This window comes from Lepidothrix coronata, unplaced genomic scaffold (genome assembly GCF_001604755.1).
Source record: "Lepidothrix coronata isolate B3197 unplaced genomic scaffold, Lepidothrix_coronata-1.0 Scaffold19, whole genome shotgun sequence".
Taxonomy (NCBI): Eukaryota; Metazoa; Chordata; class Aves; order Passeriformes; family Pipridae; genus Lepidothrix; species Lepidothrix coronata.
This window is the reverse complement of record NW_016690199.1, coordinates 3,423,590-3,447,037: the sequence shown is the minus strand read 5'-3', so window position 1 is coordinate 3,447,037 and position 23,448 is coordinate 3,423,590. Positions and strand designations below refer to the sequence as shown.

The following is a 23,448-nucleotide window of genomic DNA, read 5'->3' as shown; positions in this document are numbered from 1 at the left end:
CATTTCATGCTCCAATTTTCTTCTGCTTCAGTTGTTCCAGCCGTCGAGGCTGTGCCCTTGTGGTGCCCTTGGCAATGACCATTATCACTGTTTCGCACTTTGGTTTGCTCTACAAAGTAGTGCACCCAGTTTGGGTTCCTTTCCCAAACCAAACAAGAAATGCTCTCCAGCAGTGCCCCTGCTATGCTCCAGATACTACTCAGAGTTCAGTCCATGGGACCTGACAAGAGCTGGTCAGAAGCCACCCTCCACCTACAGTGTGGATATTGGGTCCTGAGCACCAAGTGCTTTGTGTATTTCTTCCTGTAGTGCTGCACTGCCTGCTAATATAGACACAGCTTTTGAACATCAGCCATTCCATCTCCTCTTATCCAGTTCTTTTTCCACTTTATGCTGATCCCTAACTAATAAGCAATTATTTTCTATATCAAATGCTTAATAAAGTCTAAATAGGTTATAACCACCTTATTTCCTTTATCCATAACATTAGTTATTATTCAAGATACTCAGAGGTCATCTATTGTTAAGTCTACTTTGCATTTTATCCCATTTTACATTTACCTTCATGTTTTTAGTGAGCCTTTCCTTGAAAATATTGCTAAGTCTTATGAACTGCTGAGTCTAGGCTGTTAACCCTCTGGTTGTCAGCATGATTTTTTTCCCTTCTCCTGTGAAAGTATTTCACTTTCAGTTCTCAGGTAATACAATACCATTCTCAACTCAAAAGGTTATTAAAAGCATTTCTCCCTGCCTTGAAGTTGCATAGAGCCATTCTTTCAAAATTCAGGAATGCAGTTTGTAGCTGGACCAACAGGGCCTCAATCATATCTAAGTGAGATAAAATACAGCTTGAAGACATTTACTAAGTTCACAAAAGGTTTTCCTTGCCATTCTGAAACAGCATTAAGTTTCTATCTATAGCTTCTAAAGGAGATTACTGGAAAAGGGAACTAAGACATCAAACCCATTCCCTGAGGATTTGGTCCACTGATTTTAAGTACATACATTCTGCAGAAAAAATGAGAATGTGCCTTCCATGATCTCTAGTTGCCTATACTGGGTACTGAAATAAGTAGCATCTCCAGCTTTGCCAGAAGAACTGAGGTTGGAGCGGGAATAAAACAGCAGGAAGTTCGTGTGCTGGGTGCTGAACTTGGCCTAAAGAACAGCTGGTGTCTGGGACAAACTAGGGGGTGGCTGGGAATTTTTATGAGCTAGGAGGAATGTCAGGCTGCTTACCTTCATTATTCAGTAAGTTATTCAGTGCCAATATCACAGTTTTATATTCAAGCCAGTTTCAGTGGTCATACATTTGTTTATGTAGGTAGCTCATCCTAGAGTTTAGGTAGTGATAAAGAATAAGTATTAGAGCCAGTACTGAGCACCTTCACCAGCAATCTCGAGTTCATCTAAATCCTGGAGACAGGAAAGGAGGAAAGGACAGGATTGTGTCACACCAATATTTTCTCTGAAAACCTCATGCAGAAAAAAAAAAAAAGATTAATGCATATGCATGGCAGGAACCTACTGAGCATAAATATACAGAATAAGTTATGATGCATCTTAATGTACACAAAAAAGAGGTCAAGTGAAAGAAATAAAAGAGATGTTGTCTAGTTAAGGCATTACAAATGGGATAAGGCATTTTGTCTATTAGAGATTGATTTGCCCCACACTACATAATTAAAATACCAAGGCTGGTACTGATGGAAGTCGGGGCCCTACGCAAAATGCATTGATGATTTCCACGCAGGGGAAACATGCCAGCAGCATGAAAAAGTCTCATTCTACTAATTGGCACCCTGGATGGTAGGCCTAGGACTGAGCATTACTTTCACAGCTCATACCACACCACTCAGGCGAACTGCTCAGCAGAGGGCCAAGAGAATGAGTGCCTTCAAGACTTCCCAGCATAAACAGATTTCAACCAAAAGGGCTGTGCTAGGAAAATTTCCACATTAGCCCTTGTGATGGTCCCTGTAGCTGTGGCATGTTATCTGGCAACGTTCAGGGAATTGGCTTGACTCTGTGCAGCTTCTGTTTTCTGCACAGGCATCTTCTCTGTCCAGGACTGACAGCACAGCCACACATATTTAAAATAAACATGCTTTGTGAGGTGCTGCTGGGGATGGTTTGTGAGACACAGTGAGTGCAAAGAGCCTGGCATAGCCCCCTGGAGCTGAATGGATGTACCCTGAGTTATTCCAGAGGCAAACATGTGAGGAACAACATATGAAGCTGTCTTGAAGTAAGGATTCATTTCCACAACAAAATAACAAGAACAGGGCTGGATGCAGCTGCAATGTGGAGGGAGGAAAGTTTTGCCCAGCCCTTCCCATGCCATGTGTGGGAGAGGATGTTTTGTTCTGTGCAGTGCTAGTGAAAGGGCAGAGCTACCTCTCAGAGCCTCTCCAAGTAAATCCACACTGAATAATGTAATAGCATGACTTGGACACAGATTTAAAGAATTCCTAGGACAATGACCTAGTATTAAATGAAAAACATTGTCGCCTGCAGAGAAGGAAAGCAGAACACTTGGCACCACGTTAGGTCAGGAGTGGCTGTTATCACTGTCAGAGCTCAATTTCCTTTATTTGTGACAGATTAAAATAATTTGGAAAGAAGCAAAATGAAAAGAAAGTGCGTGGCAACAGAAATGAAGGCACGCTACTGGTGGAAAGGCCAGGAACAACAACAAACATGAAAAACATCTTGGAGAAAACAGCCCCTTTGTAAACCCTGTCAGCAGAACAATAACATCTTCACAACAGCAAAAATAATTTGTAGTTTTGAGAGTGCCCTCTAGTGTGAGCAGGACCTTTGGGTGCTCTGATCTCCTGAGCAGCACTGGTGTTTCTCAGAGCTGGCAGGACAGAAACACGCTATGAAATTCAACCACACTGTGCTAATTTAAGAGCAACCATGGCAGCATGGCAGAGCCTCGGCTTAACAGCAGCATTCCTCAAGAGCCAGCCCTTAATCCCACACATCACCAGTTTATCAAAAATTATCTTGACGCATAAACTAACTCATTAAGATGAGGGCATGAACTCTGTGTTATCGAGTCCCTGTAAAATGACTTGCTCTTGTGAACAGACAATGTCTGGTCAGGGTGTAGCCCTTCGAGCCGAGCTGTACACTTGTTGTCTCTTGAGGCTGATGTACTACACAGCAAGAGGAAGGTACCGAAGAAAGGAAAGGGCCATGAACCCCTTCAGAAAAAGCAAATTTATTCAAGGAGGTTTGGGGGGGTTTTATCTTCAAATCCATATTGCAGAGCGCAGGAAGGACAGTGCAGTGGGACAGAGCGCGTGGGGTGCGGTGCTTCACCCCAGGCCTGACGGAGGATGTGTGTGCCTCCTGATACCCCATCCAACCTAACACAGGCTGCATGCTGGCACATGGCCAACCACATCAGCTTCTATAATATACTTTAAAAAATTTCCATAGTATTCCTTTGACCATTTTAGCATGAAAACATTACAGAAGAAACAGCGAATTGGCCAAAATCCACTCATTTTATATCAATACAGTTAAGGAAACTGGTTATTTGAAGAGGTGTAAAAGACAGAGTTCCACCTCTAGGTATTGTGTTTCAGTTTGTTTCTAAATGGCCTAATAATGAAAGAACAGAATAAGTGGGGAATTTTTACTACAAGCACGGGGAGGGGAAGCCTTTGGTATAAGTGAAGCTGAAGGGAAAGATTAAGTATATTGAAGGCCTTTCTGATGCTTATGAGACCCTGCTGTTAGGCATTTGGAACAATCTAAAAGCTAATATAATCTCCTGGATTGATATTTATGTCCCACCTGTTCCTGACATGGAATACTTTGACTTGTTACTGTAGGTGGGTAAAGGTTGCTTGCAAAGCAAGGCATGGAGAGGAAGAAGTAAGACTGATGAATATTTAGATTCACAAAGCCAAATCAACTATCCTGTATATTTTTTCTGACCCTTCCTAAAACAGCAGGCAGAATTTTTCTCAATTTGCTCTGTTCCAAGCTTTTAAGTTATTTTCCTTTTAAGAAAGCATGCAGTATTGAGTTGCAATGTCTGTGACTTACACTGCCTGTGATTTTTATTTTCCAGTCTACCTGTTTATTCCTAATCATATTTTGGAGTAGCTGGAAGCATTGACTGACAGATAAACTCTCATTATGATTGTCTTACAGATGGATCACAAACAAACAAACAAAAATCTTTAACTCTGTAATTGCTTATTGGAGTATTAAAAATCTAAATCTACACCTTTTATAGGCACTCAGGGGAGGAATGCTGAGACCCATTTATGCAAAATAATAGCATTTCCCTGAAAGCATCACTTTGGTACTTCATTAGTAACCAAAATGGCAAATTGTATGTCAGGAATTATTAGGGAAGGGACCAAGAAGAAAACACCTTTAAATTCATGTTATCCAGGTGAGTAGCATACCTGCAGCTGATACACTGGCCAGCCAGTTTCAGGAAGGATGTCAGGGACTGTAAGAGGCATGGAAAAGGACATCTGAGGCTTAGGTGTGCTGGGTGCCCTCAGCCACACAGATCCCTGCTGCACAGAGCTCTTGGGGCACTCAGGGCTCCCTCCCTTCCCACCTGGCTTTCCCTGCTGTGCACTGGGATGTGGCACAGGTGATGTGGATCAGGACACACTGCAAAGGAGTGCTTCAATGTGAACAAAATACATCAGCTAGAAGGAAAAATTAAGGAGGATGACATCATCATAGTCATTGTTATTCAGAGAGTCAGTAGAGCATGGTTATTCATCATCTTTTATAAAATTAGACATAGGAGACAAACAAAGAAATTAACAGGCAGGGAAGTGAAAACAAACTTGATGAAACAGGTTTTTATAAATAATATATTTATAAATAATATATTGCTCAGTTCTAGACCCTGCTAGACAAAATAAGAAATTAAATGTTACTGGTTTTGAGAAAGGGACTGGAAAAATTCCTGAAGAGTGGGCCTGCTGACAGCTGTTAAACATTAAGATCCAGATGGAAATTTTGGCTCAGAAAATTTCTGACCTCTAAAATGTAGAAGTGATGAATTATGGCCAAAGTCCTCCTGTGCGTGCCCTGACTTTCTTGAAGCACTGGTAGAAATAGAATATAGGAAAGACAGACTTAATAACAGCGGTTCATTTTGCTCCTTAAACTTGCTTACTGAAAATGGAAACCACTGAAAAAAAAAAATGAAATGTAATTTTCCTTTTTGCTGTAAGTGACAAAGCTATCAACCAGGCAACTTGTCTGTAATATTCACATGGGCACAGGAGAAGCACAGTAGCAAGAAAAAGACTGTAATTTTTATTCTTTGGGCTTTTTTCACAAAAAGGTTTTCAAGGATAAACCAAAATCATTGTATTTCACAATTACCTCTGGTGGTTCGGGATTTGTTTGGGTTGTTTTTTCACATTCAGAATCTCATTAACTAACCTGAAAAATCATGAGCTTTAATTTTCAGGAATGTTCAAGGCCTGCAAGCTTTGCCAGATCAGAGCCCAGCCTTTCTGCTACTTCCAAATCACCAGTGAACTTTCCTCAAGGGTTACTGCTCTGAAACTAATAAAACACCCAGCACCATTGTGTTGGGTAACAAGTCATCAGACAGGCAGGTGACTCAATTCCCTTCCTGCAGGATGCTCAGGTGTGCTGGTGCAGAGCAGATGGAATTGTTTTGCCTTCATAGCTTACAAACAGGAGACAGCTTATCAGTGGCAGATGTTATTGAGGTTGAGTCTTGCAAAGCAATTAAGAGATGTCACCACCCAAGGCTGACTCAGAGAGCTGCAATAGAACATTTCTATATCTGCCCTGCAGTGGGGGGTTGTGGCACATGTCAAATGTAATCAGCCCTCGGGGAAAGTCCCTTCCAACTCAGAATATTCTGTGATTCTCTGTAAGTGCCCTTAAATTTACCCTTTAGTGACAGCACCGGTGGCACTGCTGCAGCATGAGCTGCTCTCTTTCAAATCTAATTCATATTTGAGATCAGTGTTCCAGAGCACTCCTTCTCCACAAGCAGAATAGTGCTTTTCCTCTTTCTTCATAGTTCAGCCAGTTCTCAGACAGACAAGTTCCATCCACTCGTATCCTATGCCGTAATAATGAAACGTGTGATCTGCTGCCCTCTATCCCAACGGGGCTCCTTCCTACTGGGATTACATTCTACATACTCCCCAGAGAGCTTCAGGGGCAGCAGAGTGTACAGCTAATGAATATTTACAGAGAAGTTTTTTTAAAGAGAAAGGAAAGACTGAGTTTTCAATAAAAATTGTCTGCTGAACATCCTTAAGCATACATTTGCAAATATGTGCAGAAAAATACAGAGTAGAAACCTTTACAGCTAAAGAAAGCATGGCAGGAGTTAGACTTTGGAGCTCAGGAGAGATTTTTGTGAATTACTGTGAGTTACAACCATAGCTTCCAATCCACAAGGATGGGCTGATCAGCTCCACAGACCAAAAAAAAAAAAAAAAAATCACATTAAGCTGTGTCAATTCAGTGTGGTTGTACCTGCAAACTGTCAGCAGCTCAGCAAATGGTGGAAACATAATTTTGGTGTTTGAGCAACACTCTCAAGCACATGGTGGTATTTTTGGGGTTGCCCTATGCAGAGCCAGGAACTGGACTTGATGATCCTTATGGGTCCCTTCCAACTCAAGATATTCTGTGATTCTATAGATGTAGTTAGACACTGTGCTCAGTACTGGTCTTGGTGTCTCAATAGTTTTGGAAGAATTTGAGAAATGAAACCAGGGTTAGTGTGTTAGGTATTGTGGCCCATTTTCAACACATAGATCTATATTGTATGTCTTGCATATTGCACTTTCATACAAATGATTGCCATTCTAAATCTTGTGCTAGTATTGAAATCATACACAAAAACTTTTATGAGTTTCCAAATGAGAGAAAACGCTTTAAAAATATTGATTCTGTCACTATTTGGGGGGGAGTTGTTTATTGCTTGGAGTTTTTGGTGTTTGTTTTTTTTTGGGGGGGGCGGTTGTTTGTTTGTTTGTTTGTTTGTTTTTCAGAAAGAAATGTACATCTGTTGGTGTAACTTGTTCTTGGCCAGATTAGAACAAAGAAACCACGAGTGTTCACAAGTCCTTTGGACTCAGTAGATTGTAAATTTATTCATGGAAAAATCACTCCTGTACTTGGTTGTGATTCTTTCCAGAGTCCTAGAGTCCATACAGGGGAAGTTTTGGGTTCAGAGACCTCTCTGGAAGAACTGCAACTGCCCTGTCTGATTATGTTCTTCAAATGACACAAAACATTGCACCGGAACATCACCCCCAGTTTTAAACTTGTTCGCCCTGAGGAAAACAATGTATTTTCAAAATATATGCAGTAACCAGTCCAACTGCTACTTGGAATGGTGCCTGAGGCTTTTAACCTCTGAAACCACACCTACAGAGTTTATTTATAAACGGCAAATTAATTACAATAATCCCCTGTCACAGCAGAAAGTCTCAGGGGACTCTGGATTTAGCTGAACCTGGCCACCAGACCCCAAAAACTCACTGTGCCCACAGCGGTGAACCCACGCCTGCTCTTGTCTGCTCTGAGGAGCCCCCTGGAGTCCCTCTGCCAGACAGGGGGTCTCCAGCCTCCTCAGTAATTCTTTTTTTAAGTGAATTCTCGTGCTTTTGCACGTGTTTTTTTTTTTTTGGTTCCACAGCATTCAGACCGCCCAAACCTGGGCAGGGGTTGAGGCTGCAGGAAGAGCTCGGTGAGCACAGTATAACCTGCAGAGGGAAGGCAAGGCAAAAAGCACTGACGGGCAAAGAGTTCATTAACGACTTGGATACAGGACTTAAAGAGATACTAAGTAAGTTTGCAGATGATACAAAATTGGGAGGAGCTGTAGACTTCCTGGAGGGCAGAGAGGCCTTGCAGAGAGACCTCGAGGAATGAGAGGACTGGGCAATCACCAAGCATATGAAGTTTAACAAGGGTAGATGCTGGATTCTGCACCTGGGACACGGCAACCCTGGATGTACGGATAGATGAGGAAAGGGACCTGGGGGAGTCCTGGTCGATGGCAAGTTGAATATGAGTCAGCAGTGCCCTGGCAGCCAGGAGGGCCAACTATGTCCTGGGGGGCATCATGCAAAGCATCACCAGCTGGGTGAGGAAGGGGATTGTCCTGCTCTGCTCTGCAGTGGGGCAGCCTCACCTTGAATATTGTGGCAGTTCTGGGTACCACAAATATAAGAAAGACATTAAGCTATCAGAGAGCATCCAAAGGAGGGCAATGAAGATGGTGAAGGGCCTTGAGGGGAAGGTGTGTGAGGAGCAGCTGAGGTCACTTGGTCTGTTCAGCCTGGAGAAGAGGAGGCTGAGGGGAGACCTCATTGCAGCTACAACCTCCTCGTTAGGGGAAGAGCAGGAGCAGGTACGGATCTTCTCTCTGTTGTGACTGGTGACAGGACCCGAGGGAATGGCCTAAAGTTGTGTCAGAAGTTTAGGTTGGACATTAGGAAAAGGTTCTTCACCCAGACGGTGATTGGGCACTGGAACAGGCTTCCCAGGGCAGTGATCAAAGCACCAAGCCCGACAGAGTTTAAGCAGCATTTGGACAACGCTCTCAGATACGTGGTTTGACTCTTGGGGTGTCCTGCGCAGAGCTCAGGGATTGGACCGGATCATTCTAGTGGATCCTTTCCAACTCAGACTATCCTGTGATTCTGTAAGTCTGTGTTTATGGGCAAACCCGAGTTCCAAAGCTCGTTTCTCTCTGCCCCGCCGGGTCCCCCCGGTGCGGGCGCAGGGAGGTGACGCCTGCGGGGCGGTGGCGGCGGGCGGGGCCGGGCGGGCGGTTCTGCCAACCCGGGCGGGCAGCGCCGGGCGCTCGGGACGCGGCGGGAAGCGGCATTACAAGGACGAAGCCCCTCCTTCCCTGCGGGAAGAACCGGGCGGTACCGCGGCTCCCAAAGTGCCCGGTCGGGGATGTTCGGCCCGGGCCCGGCGCGGCGGTGACGCGGCGGGGGCGGGCCGGGGCCGGTCCGGCCATGCCGAAACGCTCCTGCCCCTTCGGGGAGGCGGCCCCGCTCCAGCTGAAGACCCGCGTGGGGCTGCGGGAGCTGAGCCGCGGCGTGCGGGGCGAGGAGTATCGGCGGGAGGTGTTCGGTGAGCCGGGGGGGCGGGGAGCGCCGGGGCGGCCGAGCGCCGGAGGGATGCGATGGGGAGGCCGACCCTAACTCTGCTCTCCTCCTCTCCCGCTGGCAGAGAGGACCCGGCGGCTGCTCTTCAGGGGGGCCCAGGCGTACATGGAAGGCGCCGGTCCCGCCGCCGCCCGCCCGCCGGAGCCGGAGCCGCCCGGGGATGCGCAGGGAGGGGGGTCCCGCTGGAACGGGCAGCTCCTCATCGGCCACGACGGGAAACTGCTGCGGCGGCCCGCGGAGAGGGGTAGGTGCCCGCTGGGCCCGGGGGAGGTCACAGAACCGTTGAATATACTGAGCTGGGAGGGACCCACAAGGATCAATGAAGTTTAGTTCCTGCCCTGCACAGGACATCCCCAAGAATCACACCATGTGCCTGAGAGCGGTGTCCAAACGCTTCTTGAACTCTGTAAGGCTTGATGCTGTGACCACTTCCTTGGGGAGCCTATTCCAGTGCCCGACCACCTTCTGGGTGAAGAACCTTTTCCCAGTATCGAGCCTAAACCTCCCCTGACACAGCTTCATCCTCCCCTCGCGAGGAGGCTGCAGACTGCGATGAGTGGTTGCAGACTGCGATGAGTGGTTATAGACTGCATAGTTCTTCTTTATTGATTTTCCTCAAAGGAATTGTTAGATTTGAGCTTCGCTGACAGATTTGCGAGCTGTCACATGTATGGTCTGCGCTAGAATCCTTTAGTGGCTTGCCACTGAGCAGAGAAAGAACCAAGAAAGTTCCAAGCGGCGCTCGCTGTGGCGGTGCCTGCCCGTGTGTTCTGCGAAGTGCTGCCACCTGTAGCTGTGAGCGGAGGCTCCGCAGCTCTCCGGACTTCCAGGTGCTTTCTCTGTCTTGCTCTAAAGTACGGTCACTTCTTAATCGTATCTTTTCCAAGCAGTTCCACCCGTGGGAGCTTCCAGAGCCTGCTCATCGTGTGTAAGAACCACTGATGTCAAGGAGGTGTGCACGCAGTGTGACCGGTTTGTCTGCCAGAGCTGCAGCAGGCTCTGCAGCTGCTGTAACAGGGTTGCCTGCTCTTTGTGCTCCACTATCGAGTAAGTGCCTTTCAAGTTTCTAAGCTTATTTTAATTATATATGCCCTAAAAATTGGACCCAACAGATATCTAGCTCATCCACGTAAAGGGCTTAAAACTCTTTTTAAACTTCAGCAGCAGTAAAACTGTCTGAAACATGCCAACCAAAATGCCTGGATGAAGCAGTATTATGAGTGCAAGTCTAGTTTATCTTCTTATTTAAATGCTGTAGGAGGCAAAAATTCCCCTTGCTTTCCCACCAGCAGTGTAGTGTGCTGGCCAATGGTGAATGAATGCACTCTCAAGGAATAATCCTGAGTTTTTGCCCTCGTTGTTAACATTTCTGTGATATAAAGAAATACTGAATGTGCTGCGTGGGAGTCCCGTGGTTACAGTTGATAATGGAATAGGATGGCATTTATTGCTATGTTCCAGAAACAGTTGACACACTGACTTTGTTTCTTCTGGTTTTCCTTTTTTTTTTTTTTCCCTAGTTATGCTGATGTGGGAGAGCAAGTTCTCTGCAACGGTTGTTCAATATTTCAAGTCTGAAACTTGATGAAATAACCCTTGTGGCTAAAATGTCCATGAATTTCATGAAGTCTTCTCCTTACAGCTGGTCGATTAATCCTTTTAGCATGTGAATTAGTTACGGAATTTCTATGTTTTATATCTTTATATTGTACTTTTAAATATTGCAGCTAAATAAACATGTATATTTTAAAGCTTTCTAGATTATTTTGAGTTGGCTTTCTCCTTTTCCCTAGTTGTGGTATGCCTGGTGTTCCTGATGTGATACAGAATTCAGAATATTCTCTCCATATGTTGCTCATGTTAGGACACACTTTTGTGAGATCAGAATAGAAATAATTTGCTCCTTCTGTGTTTTCACGTGAGAGTGAATCCATTCTGGACACAGCATTTTTTTTGTGAGCTAACTAGGAAAATCAACCAGGCCTGAAGGTTTTTCCAAATAGAGAATTTGCTGATTACTGGTTAATTATTTTTTTAAGCTATCACAAACACTGTGATTACTGACAGCTTGAATAGTTTTAATCTTTCTATGGTAACTTTGATAGAAAAAGCAATAGTATACCAGGCTCGGAGCAGGAAAGCTTTTCTCAATAGTTAATTTTCCAGTACCCTCCTTGCAAGGTCTTTACTGGAAAGCAGCTTGTTTGTGAGTTGATCATCTACACTATAAACTTCATATTGTCCTGAATACCCACTCAAAAATAGCTCAGGAAGTGGTCTGAGAAATGGTCTACACTCAAGTGTATCTTTCCATAAACCAGCTCATTCCTTGCTTTCCTTTCACATCACTGCAGAGACCAGTTTGCTTGGCATTGTTTGTGCTGTAGGAGTGAAGTAAAGTACTACTGGATAGCCTCTCAAAGTAGTTTTCTTTTACTGTTTTTGCTATGTTTCTTAAAAAAATGCTTTTCATCTTACACACCAACTATACATAAGACAAAACTACAGTGGTCTTTACCTCAGGAAAATGCTGACTTAAGTGGCTGATTCAGGACTGTAGGATAAAAGGAATAGATTTGACAGAAAAAAAGAAATTCTCCTGACACTCACAGCTAATGGTCTGTTTCTCGAATTCTTTGCCTGGAATTCCCAAAGCAAAGTCACCCACTCATGATTCCCAATCTTCTCAACTGTGATTGGTATGTTTTGGGTGGAGTAACCTTTTTTTTACCTGATCCTCTCCTTTCTGTTTGAAGAGACTTCTCCCTCATGGGGACCCTGTATTTGACAGTCTGTTGAAAGCACTCTGGTTATTTACCTGTCAGAATACTGCAGCTGCCCAAAGAACAGTAAATGCTTTAGCAAAGCGTGGGTGTGGCTGTTGCTGAATAGCTGCACTTCTTAGCTGCACATCACATGGCTTTGGATGTATCTGCCACGGTGAGGTGCAAGATGACATCCTTTCTAGCCCCAGTGTAGCACTTGGTGTAACTACACAGAGACACTTTAAAAGCATTTGTGGCTTTAGGGTATCCTGGGGGATGTCCCTTCACTACTGGGTCAACCATCTGTGTCACCCTAGACTGGCTGATGGATCTGGTTACTTTCCCTGTTCTGCAGGCTTTGGTGCCAGTTGAAGTGGGAGAGTTTACTAGTTCTTACTCCAGTCTGGATTTTGAGCAACTGTAAAATGTATCTTGTCTTCATCCCCATAACAAAAAAAAAAAAGGCTGAGGTGGGAGAGCTAGTAGTGACAGAATTAGTTGGAGTGTGCAGCAGTTCCACAGCAGTATCTGTCATTTCAAAGCTGTAACAGATGAAGTCAGGATGGTGGCAGATCTTTGGTGCAGTTTCCAGAATGTTGCTCCTATGGCAATCATTTTAAACTACAAAGCTGAGCTTTATGAATGGGAAGGATCTGTGGCTTACTGCATTTAGGTGTTAGTTTTAGGGAAGAGTTTTAAAACTTGGTTTTATTTCATTTGAAGATTTAAGCAGTGAACAAAAGTGTTTTTCAGTCAAGCATATTTTTCAAACTGAAACCTTTAAATATGTCTGCCTTTTCTCATTCTCTCCTGAGGGTGAGAGACTGAAAATACTGTTTTGCTTCCAGGCTCAGGGAGAGATGAGACATGTTGTTTACAGATGATTCGTGTTTCAAAGTAGTTGATAGATATGGGGTTTTGGCTCATTTAGTCACTGCTGTATTTCATAGAAAGCTGTCCCCTGTAAACAGTGACATGGATTTCATGGCTTAATGTTCTTATTTGTTATCCTCTAGCTGCTTGAAAGATGGTTGTGCATTCAGGCAGATACCCGATGCGGCGGGAAGAGCTGGGAGAAGAAAGAAGCAGGAGGGCTGGAAGAAGGTTTGAGGCTGGGAGGAGCAGGGCAGGAGGAGCACAGAACAGTGTGGTCAGCTCTTGCACAGGGGTGGTGCATCGTTCAAATGAGAAATGGGTTTTAGTGGTTACCACTCACTTGCTTCTCTGCCTTCAGAAGGTGTGAAAACTGCCCTTGTCTACAGAAAACTCAAATATTATTCAGGAAAGTTCCTGCTCTAGCCCTGTAGGTCTCAGATAAACAATGGGAGGTAAGGCTGGGGACTGTTTGTAAATCTTTATATTGCCTACACTAAAAAAGAAACCTGTGTGAATGGAAAAATCTTTGGGTGGGAGGTTCAAAGATTTTTCTCTTTGGCTAATTAATTCTTACTCACAACATCAGTCTGTTGCCACCGATCATAGAGCTGTACATTGGGTACCACTAGGACAGCATAAGAGAGCAAGAGAAATTGCTTTAATAATTTAGCAGGAAATTGGGTGTAATACTCTGCTTTTTTGTTATTATCATATGTTCTTCCCCTCATACTGAGTGCAAAGTGTCAAAAATCAAAGTTTGCCTGCTGTTCCAAGGGAAGGAAATCCCCTGAGGAGCCAGCATATTGATGGGTGAAAATATCCTGCAGTAATGATTTTACAGATGGGTGAGAAACTTCTGAGGCCTGTATGTCATCACTGGTGACATATGTCTCAAAGAGCACAGTTTTATGTCTAAAAGGAAGTCAACTGATCTGATCAGGATAAAACAATTTCTTTTAAGCCTAATATGTGAGTAAATTCTAGAAATGTGTGGTTTCAGAGATGCCAGATATTTAAGGACTATCTAAGGTGGTGACTTCAGTAGTCTCCAGCATCTACACCTTACATTAGAACAAACCCACAACATATAAAGAAGCTCATCATCATCATCATGGCGAGGCTTCGCGAACGAAGATTTGGGAAGGCTCTATCCACATTTGCTACAGGCAAAGAAGCTCAGTGAAAAGAACAAATACACTTGAATTGTCTCCTTCAATAGCATTTGTCCTGTTCACATGGCAATTCTCATATGTTTTGCAGCTCAGGTTTGCTCTTCCAGAGAAAAGTGAACCGTTCCACAGATGATCCAGAAAACATGAAAAATAAAAATAAATAAATCTTAGCTCTCAAATCTAACCAGTGTCATTCTGTGATTGGTGTGTCTTCTGTTTAGTACAGCCAGCATCTCAGCCTCATCCCCTCCTTTTGTTTTGATGTCCTACCCATTCAGACCCTGACTTTTAACCAATTCATGGCCTTTTTTTTTATTTAATTATTTCTGAGCAGGTGATAACTAGATGAAGCTCTGTGTTGTCTCAGGGGCAGGGCACAAACCAAGTTTCATGGGTGTGAGTGCAAGACAATGTCCTTTTTTTCTTTATCAATATGGGTAAGACATTCATGCTTTGCCTCTGTGCTGTATTTGCTGCCATCAGCTGTGAGACAATAAGAAGTCAGCAATCTACAAATGGTTTAAATCTTCTGAATCTTTACTTGAAGAGGTGCAACCAAGAAGTAGAAATGGAAACAGTATCATCTTTGTTGGTTTGGCCAGCACACAACTGGCCTTTGGCTGGATGGGTTAGAAAACAGCAAATGCCAGCACTGTGCAAGGAATACGTGTTTCTCTCTCACCATGCTCCCTACACGATGATGGCTTTGGGTTTTGACAGGACCAAAGTGGATTAAAAAATTGAATCCTAGCAAAATGTAACTGTTATTGAATTCCCACCTCTGCTGTGGAACCGCTTACATGTGCTGCTCCTTTGTAATTTTTGGTTAGTTGTAATATTGTTTCATCACGGCAGATTCTGCAATTATAAGCTGTTAGTGTTGCCTTTCCCTTCTGTCTAGATTCCAACAGTGCTGAGTACCATTAAGTTTAGTGTGGCAGTTTATCTCCACAGTTCATTCTGTGTAAGTCAAGCTTGTCCTCTGCTCCATGTCGTGGTTTGCCATCAATTGTCAGACAGAGCTCAGATCCCAAGCCATTGTAGGAATGTGTGGGGTTGTCCAAGCAGAGGGAGGAAAACCTCGACCCACCCAAGAGCAGCACTCAGCTGATGTGCAAAACAAAACTGCTACAGCAGCACAAAGATTGTAGAGCCAAACTTTGCAGCATAATCTTGGGTGTGCCAGCTTGGCAAACGGGAAATGAGAGGGATGGTGGGATGCTCTTCCCAGAGAGCATCCTTCTCTCAGCAGGCTTTTACAGGAGGACAGGGGAGGCTGAGAAAGCCTCGTGTACCCACACATACCCCAATACTGATTTACCTTGTGCTCTTTCATCCACTCTCATTACTAAAAGGAGGAAGGTAGCAAAGCTTTGAACATTGTTTTTAGTGAAGCAAATTGGTTAACCTATTAAAAGTAGCCGAGAGGCTTCAGAAGATGTTAATGCTTCTTTAAAAAATAAATGGGAGCTATGTCATTTAAAAACAAACACTTCTTGTGAAAGGAAAATTGGAAGATAGTTATTGTAAATTACTTTCTGTTTTACATTATTAAAATTGCAATAGAGTGAAAGTGATCAGACACTATATATTGTATATTTTAATGATTAACACAGTAATCCTTTTTCTTTTCTATAGATACTTTATTTTGACAGATATTGAAATATCATACTTTTTACAGTTTGATTGCATTTTGAACTGCTGCCATTGTAATACAAGTTTTAATATTTGCTAGTGTTGTGTATTCTGGGCTTTTGTTATTTCATTTTTTTTTTCTTCTGGGAAAAAAGCTGGAATAAAAAGCCTCAGCTGGAATCAAATTATTCTAGCTTACACTTTTATTGCAAGCTTTTAGTTCTCATGGTTGTAATTTGCATTAAAACCTAGCTCTAGATGTTACGTTACTTATCTCTTGCAGAGGTTATTATTGCTTAAACATTTTGTGATTGTAGGATTTACTTCAAATTTTAGGATTTATTGAATTGTACTTTCCTGCCTTGTTTGACTCAAGTGTAATAGTTTGGTTAGATAACAGCAAATGGTCCCCTTCTCACTTGTTCTGTAAGATATAAATGTTTTTCTGTTTCTTCTTTCCCTGACAAAGACAGCTGTAGGTTGTAGGGACAGATGTCCACTTAATAACCTGCACAGCAATGTCAGAATCCCCACGGTACCACCAGGTACTACCTTGACCTGTTTTACATACAATTGCTCCTAAATTTGCACTGAAGTTCTGAAAGCTGCCAGCGGCTTCTTGTCCAGAAGTACTTTCTTGTCTTGTACTTTGATTAGGGGCTTAAGGTAAAACATAACCACTCACCCGACCTCTGTAGCAGAAGTTTCATCTTAAAGCCACAGGGTGGCAGCGCGATGTTGGTTTTGTGTCGCTGGTTACCCAAGTTCTTGGGGTTTTTCTCAAGTCCTCACAGCGTGATTGATACTGTTAAAATTGGACTGCTAGTCTGGGGAAGAAGTGTGTTTTAGAATATTCCCCTCAAAAATCTGTAGGTAGAAAACAAATGTTTCCAAAACAGATTTTTTTTTTTAATCCAAAATACTTTGTACCATTCATAAAATACAGCGTGAAATTCAAAAAGGACCATTTTGCTGCCTGCAAAGATGAAAGTAAAATGTAAATCATATGCAAAAGCATAAATTGATCACATTATTTTTTCTTTTAATTTTAAGGTATCAGTATAGCAAACAAGGGTGTTTATATGCCAGACGACATGTAAGTTATGTCACTTTTCTTAAAACACCCCCCTCAAAAAAAGAAACTCAAATACCCCCACTCCACATTTGGTTGCATTAAATGAACATATCCCACTCAAGTTGCTTCTTATAAAGCTGTGAAAGAGTCCTGCCAAGAGCAGGGCTGTAAATCTGGACTTGGAAATGTACAGTGGGGCACTGAATGGCAGTGGCACCTGGGGGATGGTCCTGGTGGTGGAGAAAAGGTGAGGGTTGTGCCATTCTTTGAGCAGAACAATTCGAGGAATTACGGACTAGTCAGTCTGACCTCAGTCCACAGGAAGATTATAGTGTGAATCCTCACAAAAGCTGTGCCCAGCTCTACACTCAGGCACATGAGGGGCAAGAAAATAATTGGGAACCGTCACACAGATTTATCAGGGGCCAAGGTAACTGGCTTTGCTGATGAGATGAGCAGCACTGGATGAGAGGAGAGGAATTGGTGTCATTCACCTTGAGATTAGCAAGGTTTTCAGCACAGTCCCCAAAGCACTGTTTGGGAGCTCTGTTGGAGAGGCAGGGTTTGAGCAGGTGAACTGTAAGGTGGGTACAAGCAATGCTGGACTGTCAGATACAAAGGGCTGTGACAGGCAGGGCAAAGTCAACCAGCAGCAAATTAGCATTGCTTGGGGGCTGTCACAGGAACTGGTACTCCAGTGACCCTCCAGTGCAGAGAGACAACACTAATGAACAAGAAGCCTGGTGACTTCCAGTTCACAGATGGGTCACTTCTGTGGCCTTCAGAGTCCATCAAAAGCACGAGTATTTTATGATTTTTTGGGTGCTGCAAGGCTGTGTATTCATGTGGGGTGCATTTGGATACACTTAACAATTTATAGTACTGTTGAAACCCTTCAACACTCTTAGACCAGCTGCATTCTTCTTCTGTTCTCCTAAGCATTGATTGCTGCTGTCAGAAATGAGGAACTAGTAAAAGGCTATGTGGTCTGAGTATGTCCACTCTTGCATCCTGTTTACTCTGCTAGAACTACTGATATGATAAAACTTACTCATATCATTAAGTGTTTTGGTGGGATGTGCTGTAGAGTGCAGCACTCTGCAGAACATTGATTCCTGAGCCTAAAGAAATGATTCAATTTTCAACCAAATAGTTTACATACAAAATTTAATGCACTTTTATGTATCTCATCCCATCGAGTTTCGTTTTGGGAGCTTCATTCTCCCACGCTTTCTTGCACTGAGTAATACCTCCCCAAATGAGTAATCTGATTGTTCTGATTTCTTTTTCCATGATAGCAAGATTATTTGCTGCCCCAGAATAGATTTTAAAGTATTTTTAAACCCAATAAAAACAAACTTAGAAACCTGGGACTGTGGTCAGTCTGGACGACCAGGATAAGGAATTAACATATAGTAAAATGTAAGGCTGAAATATATATAGTCAATGTGCAAATTTTCACAGTCTCCTCCCAAAAATGTCAAAAGAAGAAAGCCAGCTCGAATACTTCTTTCATACCTGAATGGTTTAACTCCAGGTTGTTCTGGAAGTTCTCACTTCTCTGAAAGTGAGAGCACTTGGTCTCAGCTGGGTGTCGTCGCAGTATTGTTGCTCACAGAGCTGATTTGAAGATATTTGTGTATTTAGATGGGTCACAGGAGTGCAGGAGCTTTCTTATTTAGCCAGGGCATGAAGTAAAGAAGTATTATAGAAAACTGCTTCATTCCTGTGACTTTGGATCAGCACAGCTGAACACAAGCATCTGTAAGTCCTGAAAATACCTTTTATTCCTGACCTATCCAATATTGGAGCACACTGTCTTGGTGAGACCAAGAACTAGGAGTTATTGTACATCAAGTTAGAGGGACTTTTCTTTTTCACTGGTACAAGACTTCTACTTTTGTTTGCTCCTGTACCCACCTGTTTGTATTTGGGATCATTGCTATAACTGTCTTCCTTACATCTTGCATTGAATTTGTCCCTTCTGTGCTGATGTCACTGATAAGGACACCGTGAGAGCCTGTGCACTTCTGTTCACCTCAGCACTAATAAGTTTTCCATTGGTGAAGTGTAGAGCTGTCCTTGCTCTGCTGAAGAGATCATCAGTGTTCATGATGCTGCCCTTTCTCTGCTGCTGCTGCTTGTAACCTACTGCAAAACAACATGGTTTGGGGTTCTTTCATCTTTTCCTTAGTGCCAGGCATTGTGGCAATTACAGCTTAACAGGCAGGAGTCGTGGCTTCAAGCTGTACCTGAATTGTCTAATATTAATTCCACACGTGGTCTCTTCTCCCCTAGTTAAATGAAAACTTCCATAATAGTGAGCGCTGTCAGAAATGAGAGTGCCCTTTAAAGTTTAGTGGCATACATTACTTGGACATGAAAACTAGTTCAAACCTCAACACTTGTTCTCTGTATCTTCTCGAGAATTTCAGTTCTTGTGAGGCCTTTAACTTAGAATATTTTCTTAGTTTGCTTAACTCCAGCTACCATCTGTTGTTCGGTGACAACTCGGAGCCAAGACGGCTGATGGAGATCCGAGTTCTCCTAGATCAGCACTTGGCACCACGAGCTTTTTCACAACCCAACAAGCAGTTCTAACAGCTGCATGCATGAATCACTTAAGTTATAGTACCCTGCAGCACCCTGTAAGAATGGGTTTTGACAATCTGGTCAGATGTCACACAAGCAAAAGTGCGATGAATCGAGCTCCTTGGAAGGTGTGACATAAATTTCAGATGATTATTTTGATACACATTTTAATGTAACATGCTCTAAAGTTTCATTGCTGTTCAGAAAGTTTTGGGACTACCCTGGATTGCACGTAAGAATTTACAATTACAAAAGAAATTCAGTGGGCCGGGGTGTGTGTGTGTTTATTTGTTATAGCAAACTATTCTGACACGTTCCCTATGGCATTTCATATTACTGAGAGACAGTTTGCTCCAGCAGCAAAGTGCTCTTCACGTGCTTTTGACTCAGTCTATATTTAAACCAGTCTCCAGCAGTATTTTATTTCAGTTGTTTTAGTCTGGTTTGCTTAGCTGTGGATGCATTCTTGATTATGATCAGTGTTTCTTGCAAGATTTGCTGTCATAGAACCATAGAATAATTTAGGTTGGAAAAGACCTCTAAGATCATTGAGTCCAATTTTTAACCCAGCACTGCCAAGCCCACCACTAAACCACGTCCCTGAGTGCCACACAGCTTTTAAACAGCTCCAGGGATGGTGAGTGACTCCACCATTCCCTGGGCAGCCTGTCCAGGTGTTCACATACTACACTTTCACAAACGCTACAGAACATCATTTCATTCAGAGTTTAGGAAGCTGTAAGAGCACTTCTTTAAGGTTTGCAAGAGGACTGTGGGGATTCCCTGTGGGTTTCATAGCAGTTAGGTGAGTGCACCAACACCAAGCCCACAGGACCAGTGTCCAGAGACCAGGATCAGCCTGGTGTCAGTGGGCAAACTGGGCTACACAGCTGAGGATTTGTGTTATGCTCTAGTGGTGTCATTGTTTTTTTAATGATAACCATTGCTTTGGCTGAGTATTTAACACGAGGCCATCGACAAAGAATTTATGGAGTCCATATGTTTGTATTTCACTTAGCTGTCCAAATAAGGGGGGGAGGGAGCAATATGGAGATTACAGTGTCTTGATTTTATTTTGAAGCTGCATCTGCAGGCTAGCTGGAGCCAAGCAGGGTAACTATAGGATGGACAGTATCATCCAGGAATAGGGTGTTAAAACTTCTTGGGCAACTTCCACAGAGCTGCCTGGCAGGAATTCCCCCTCAGTTTCTCTTAGAAAATGAGATCAGTGGGTACCCAGGGGATAATGAAGGCTGGGTGTCAGAGAAGGGAAGCCTTGGTAGTTCTGCAGTAGGACGGGAAAAGAGATGATTCCAAGAGTTTAATCAATAGTGTTGAGTTGGACTGCAAGCCTTTCACATCACTAGAAAAGTGGATAAATTGGTCTCAGGATGCTCAGGCTGCAGACTGATGCAGTGAACTTGAGGATGCTGAAGAAGGTTGGTGCTAGTTTCCCATGTTTTAAAGAGCTCTTAAAAGTTTATAAGAGTTTTAAAGAGAATATGTAAATGTTTTCCATCAGCAATTTTCAGTTAATGTCTTATCAGGTACTTTATGTTTCTAAAGAACTCTAGATAGGTTAAACTCGATAGTTCACACCACAATGTAAAGATAAGCCAGATAATGGGCAGACAAAGTTCTGTTTTGTTTTCCCTGGGTTTTTTACATTTATCAGCTGGAAATCCACACAGATTTAGGGATGCCTTAGAACAGAAATGTCTGCCAGACAGTAAGGGATGACCAGATTTTTTTTTCTAAATCTACAAAAGGAGTAAGAGTGTGCGATAAAAGGCACTGGGCCGTTACCTCCTCCTCTTACCTGCAGCAGAATTGATATTAAAAATATCAGTAGGAATAGGAAATCACTTTAAAATTCAATGGAGACTTGCTCTTTTCTTTGGTTAGGCCAGTATTTCATGCCAAAATATACCAGACAAGAGTCCACATTAAACTTGAGGACATGGGTCTGTATAGACAATGTAAAGTGCTCCTATGGATTTGGGTCAGATGAAGTCTCCACAGTGACCCAAGGAGCATCCAGAAGGAGGAAAATACTTATTTAAAGACATATTCTGTCAGTTGATAACACACCCTCTAGAAGGGACTGCAGAAGATAAGAAACAGGCTAAGGTACAAAAAAAATGAAAGCAAGGGAGAAGAGGAGGAAGGAATCCACTGTTTCTTGTCTGCTGGGAAGAGACAGGGGAAGGAGGACGATGTCATAAGGCAAAAAGCAAATAGAGAATTGGAATTCTGACAAAACTGACAAAAAAAAGGGCAGGGGAAGTGCAGCAATAGTGCAGCCTGGTCTCTGCAGGTACCACCCAGCAATCTGCATCCAACCTCCGTGCAGCAGGGAAGTGAAAGCCCACCTCCATGTGCCAGCTTTTTTCCTGCTCCCAGGAGAGGAGATCTGCTCAGCAGAAGACAGATGGCATTACCATTGCCTGTGCTCCTGTGGGGGCTTTTTCCAGATGGGGAGTTGGAAGCTTCTTTGTGCTGCTACAGCCTTCCTCTCCAGCAGCCCTCGAGTGCTCGGGGCTCCACCAGCCTGTGCACCCGGATCAGATGCTGCTCAGACATGTGCAGCTCAGCACTGAGAAGATTTCAGCTGAACCTGTTAGGAAAATAGAAGTATTTATATCGAGGGTTTTCTTCCTCTTTGAGAAGTGTCCTTGTTGACTTTTTCTTTCTTGTAACACGCTCCTGTGTTTTCTCATTATTGAGAGACTGCTGATAAAACCCGAGTTACTATCAGTGACCTGAAAAGAAAGGTGACGTGATTGTTTTGCAGAGGAACCCCAGACAACCCTGTGTCACACACTGACTTCACCAGCCAATATTGGTGCTTTCCTGCATTGCTGGGATGCCTCTCCTACCTCAAACGAGGCACGGGTGTAACAAGTTTCTCAAAATTACCTGAAGAACCACTGGACAGTCCAGGAAGCATCACCCTCATTGCAACTCAGTGAGCTGCTTACTGGAATTTTAAAAAAAATAATAATCATTTTAAATACTAAGCAGCAACCTTTGATCTCTACTTCCTTCACGCCAAACAAATCAGCACAGAAAGTAAAACTTTGGAAAGGTAACATGATTACAAGTTTTACAAACAAGTAAAGGGAAATACTAAGTTTAATCCCCTTATCTTAGTTACACATTAAATTTATGACCTCACCTGTGTAAATAAGTACATTTTGTTCTGCTTTCTTCCACTTCCCTTCCCTGCAACTTTCCACTCTGCAGTTGCTCCACGTGACCCTGTTCTCTCCACTTTGTTTTTACTAAGCTTCTTTTTATACTCATTATTGGAGGTATTCCTGTCTTCCTTTTAGTTTCATTTCTCCCAATAATATCAGAATAAGGAACAATTGCAGCAGCTGAACATACCATATGGAAAACTTACTATATGCTGCAACCATCTTAATAGTATCATTCCATTTTTCATTACTGAAGTTCAATGAAGGGCTCATATTTTGATCTTTCTGCACGTCCATAAACCCTTTAAAAGTCACTGGAGCAATTTATCAAATGTGTGAGAAAAGTCCATTAGCTATTAAAAAAAAAATCACTCAAATGCTGTACCGTCTCCAGGCCTGTGTGTGAGAGAAGGTGTTGGTATTGTTCTCCAAAGTCAGAGCTGCACCTCATTGAATTAAAATGAAAAGCCAATTTCAGGGAAAGGAGCCTCTAAAGCACCCCTTGCCCTCACAGCCAAGCTAGGGCTCCTGACTGAGGCCTGGTGACATGTGCTGAGCTGCTGGATTCACTTCCATCAGGAGAACCAAGTCAAACTGGCATTTTCTGCAGCAGTTGGCAAACTAGAAGCATATGCCAATCCACAGGGTGCAGCTGTGCAGCTCCAGGTGTCAGCCACCTTTGGGGAGCTGGCAGCTCCTGCCTGCATGAGGAACAATTTCTGAGCAACCTGCATCAGACAGGTGAAAAGGACAGTACAGGAGCTTGTTTCAGGCTTGGCACTGTGGAAAGGAAAAGCTGTGACCACCAACACCAAGCAGAGGTGGAAGTGCCTGGTGGTGCTGGTGTTACTGCAGCCTCCCCAAAACAGCCCAGGGATCCTGTCAGAGTGCAAGTCCTAATGCAGAGCGGACATCATCCTTCTCCCAGAAGAGTGAATATCACTCAGGGTTTTCTCC

General features: G+C 43.3%; 1 protein-coding gene across 1 annotated transcript; it reads left to right on the top strand.

Annotated features, from left to right (window-relative positions):
• The first annotated feature begins 8,862 nt into the window (after positions 1-8,862).
• Positions 8,863-10,935, top strand: SIVA1 (SIVA1 apoptosis inducing factor). Its single transcript, XM_017807433.1, has 4 exons — positions 8,863-9,141; positions 9,241-9,420; positions 10,067-10,223; positions 10,697-10,935. The coding sequence occupies exons 1-4, from the start codon at positions 9,024-9,026 to the stop codon at positions 10,752-10,754; spliced, it is 513 nt and encodes a 170-aa protein (XP_017662922.1). The 5' UTR covers positions 8,863-9,023; the 3' UTR covers positions 10,755-10,935.
• The last annotated feature ends 12,513 nt before the right edge of the window (positions 10,936-23,448 follow it).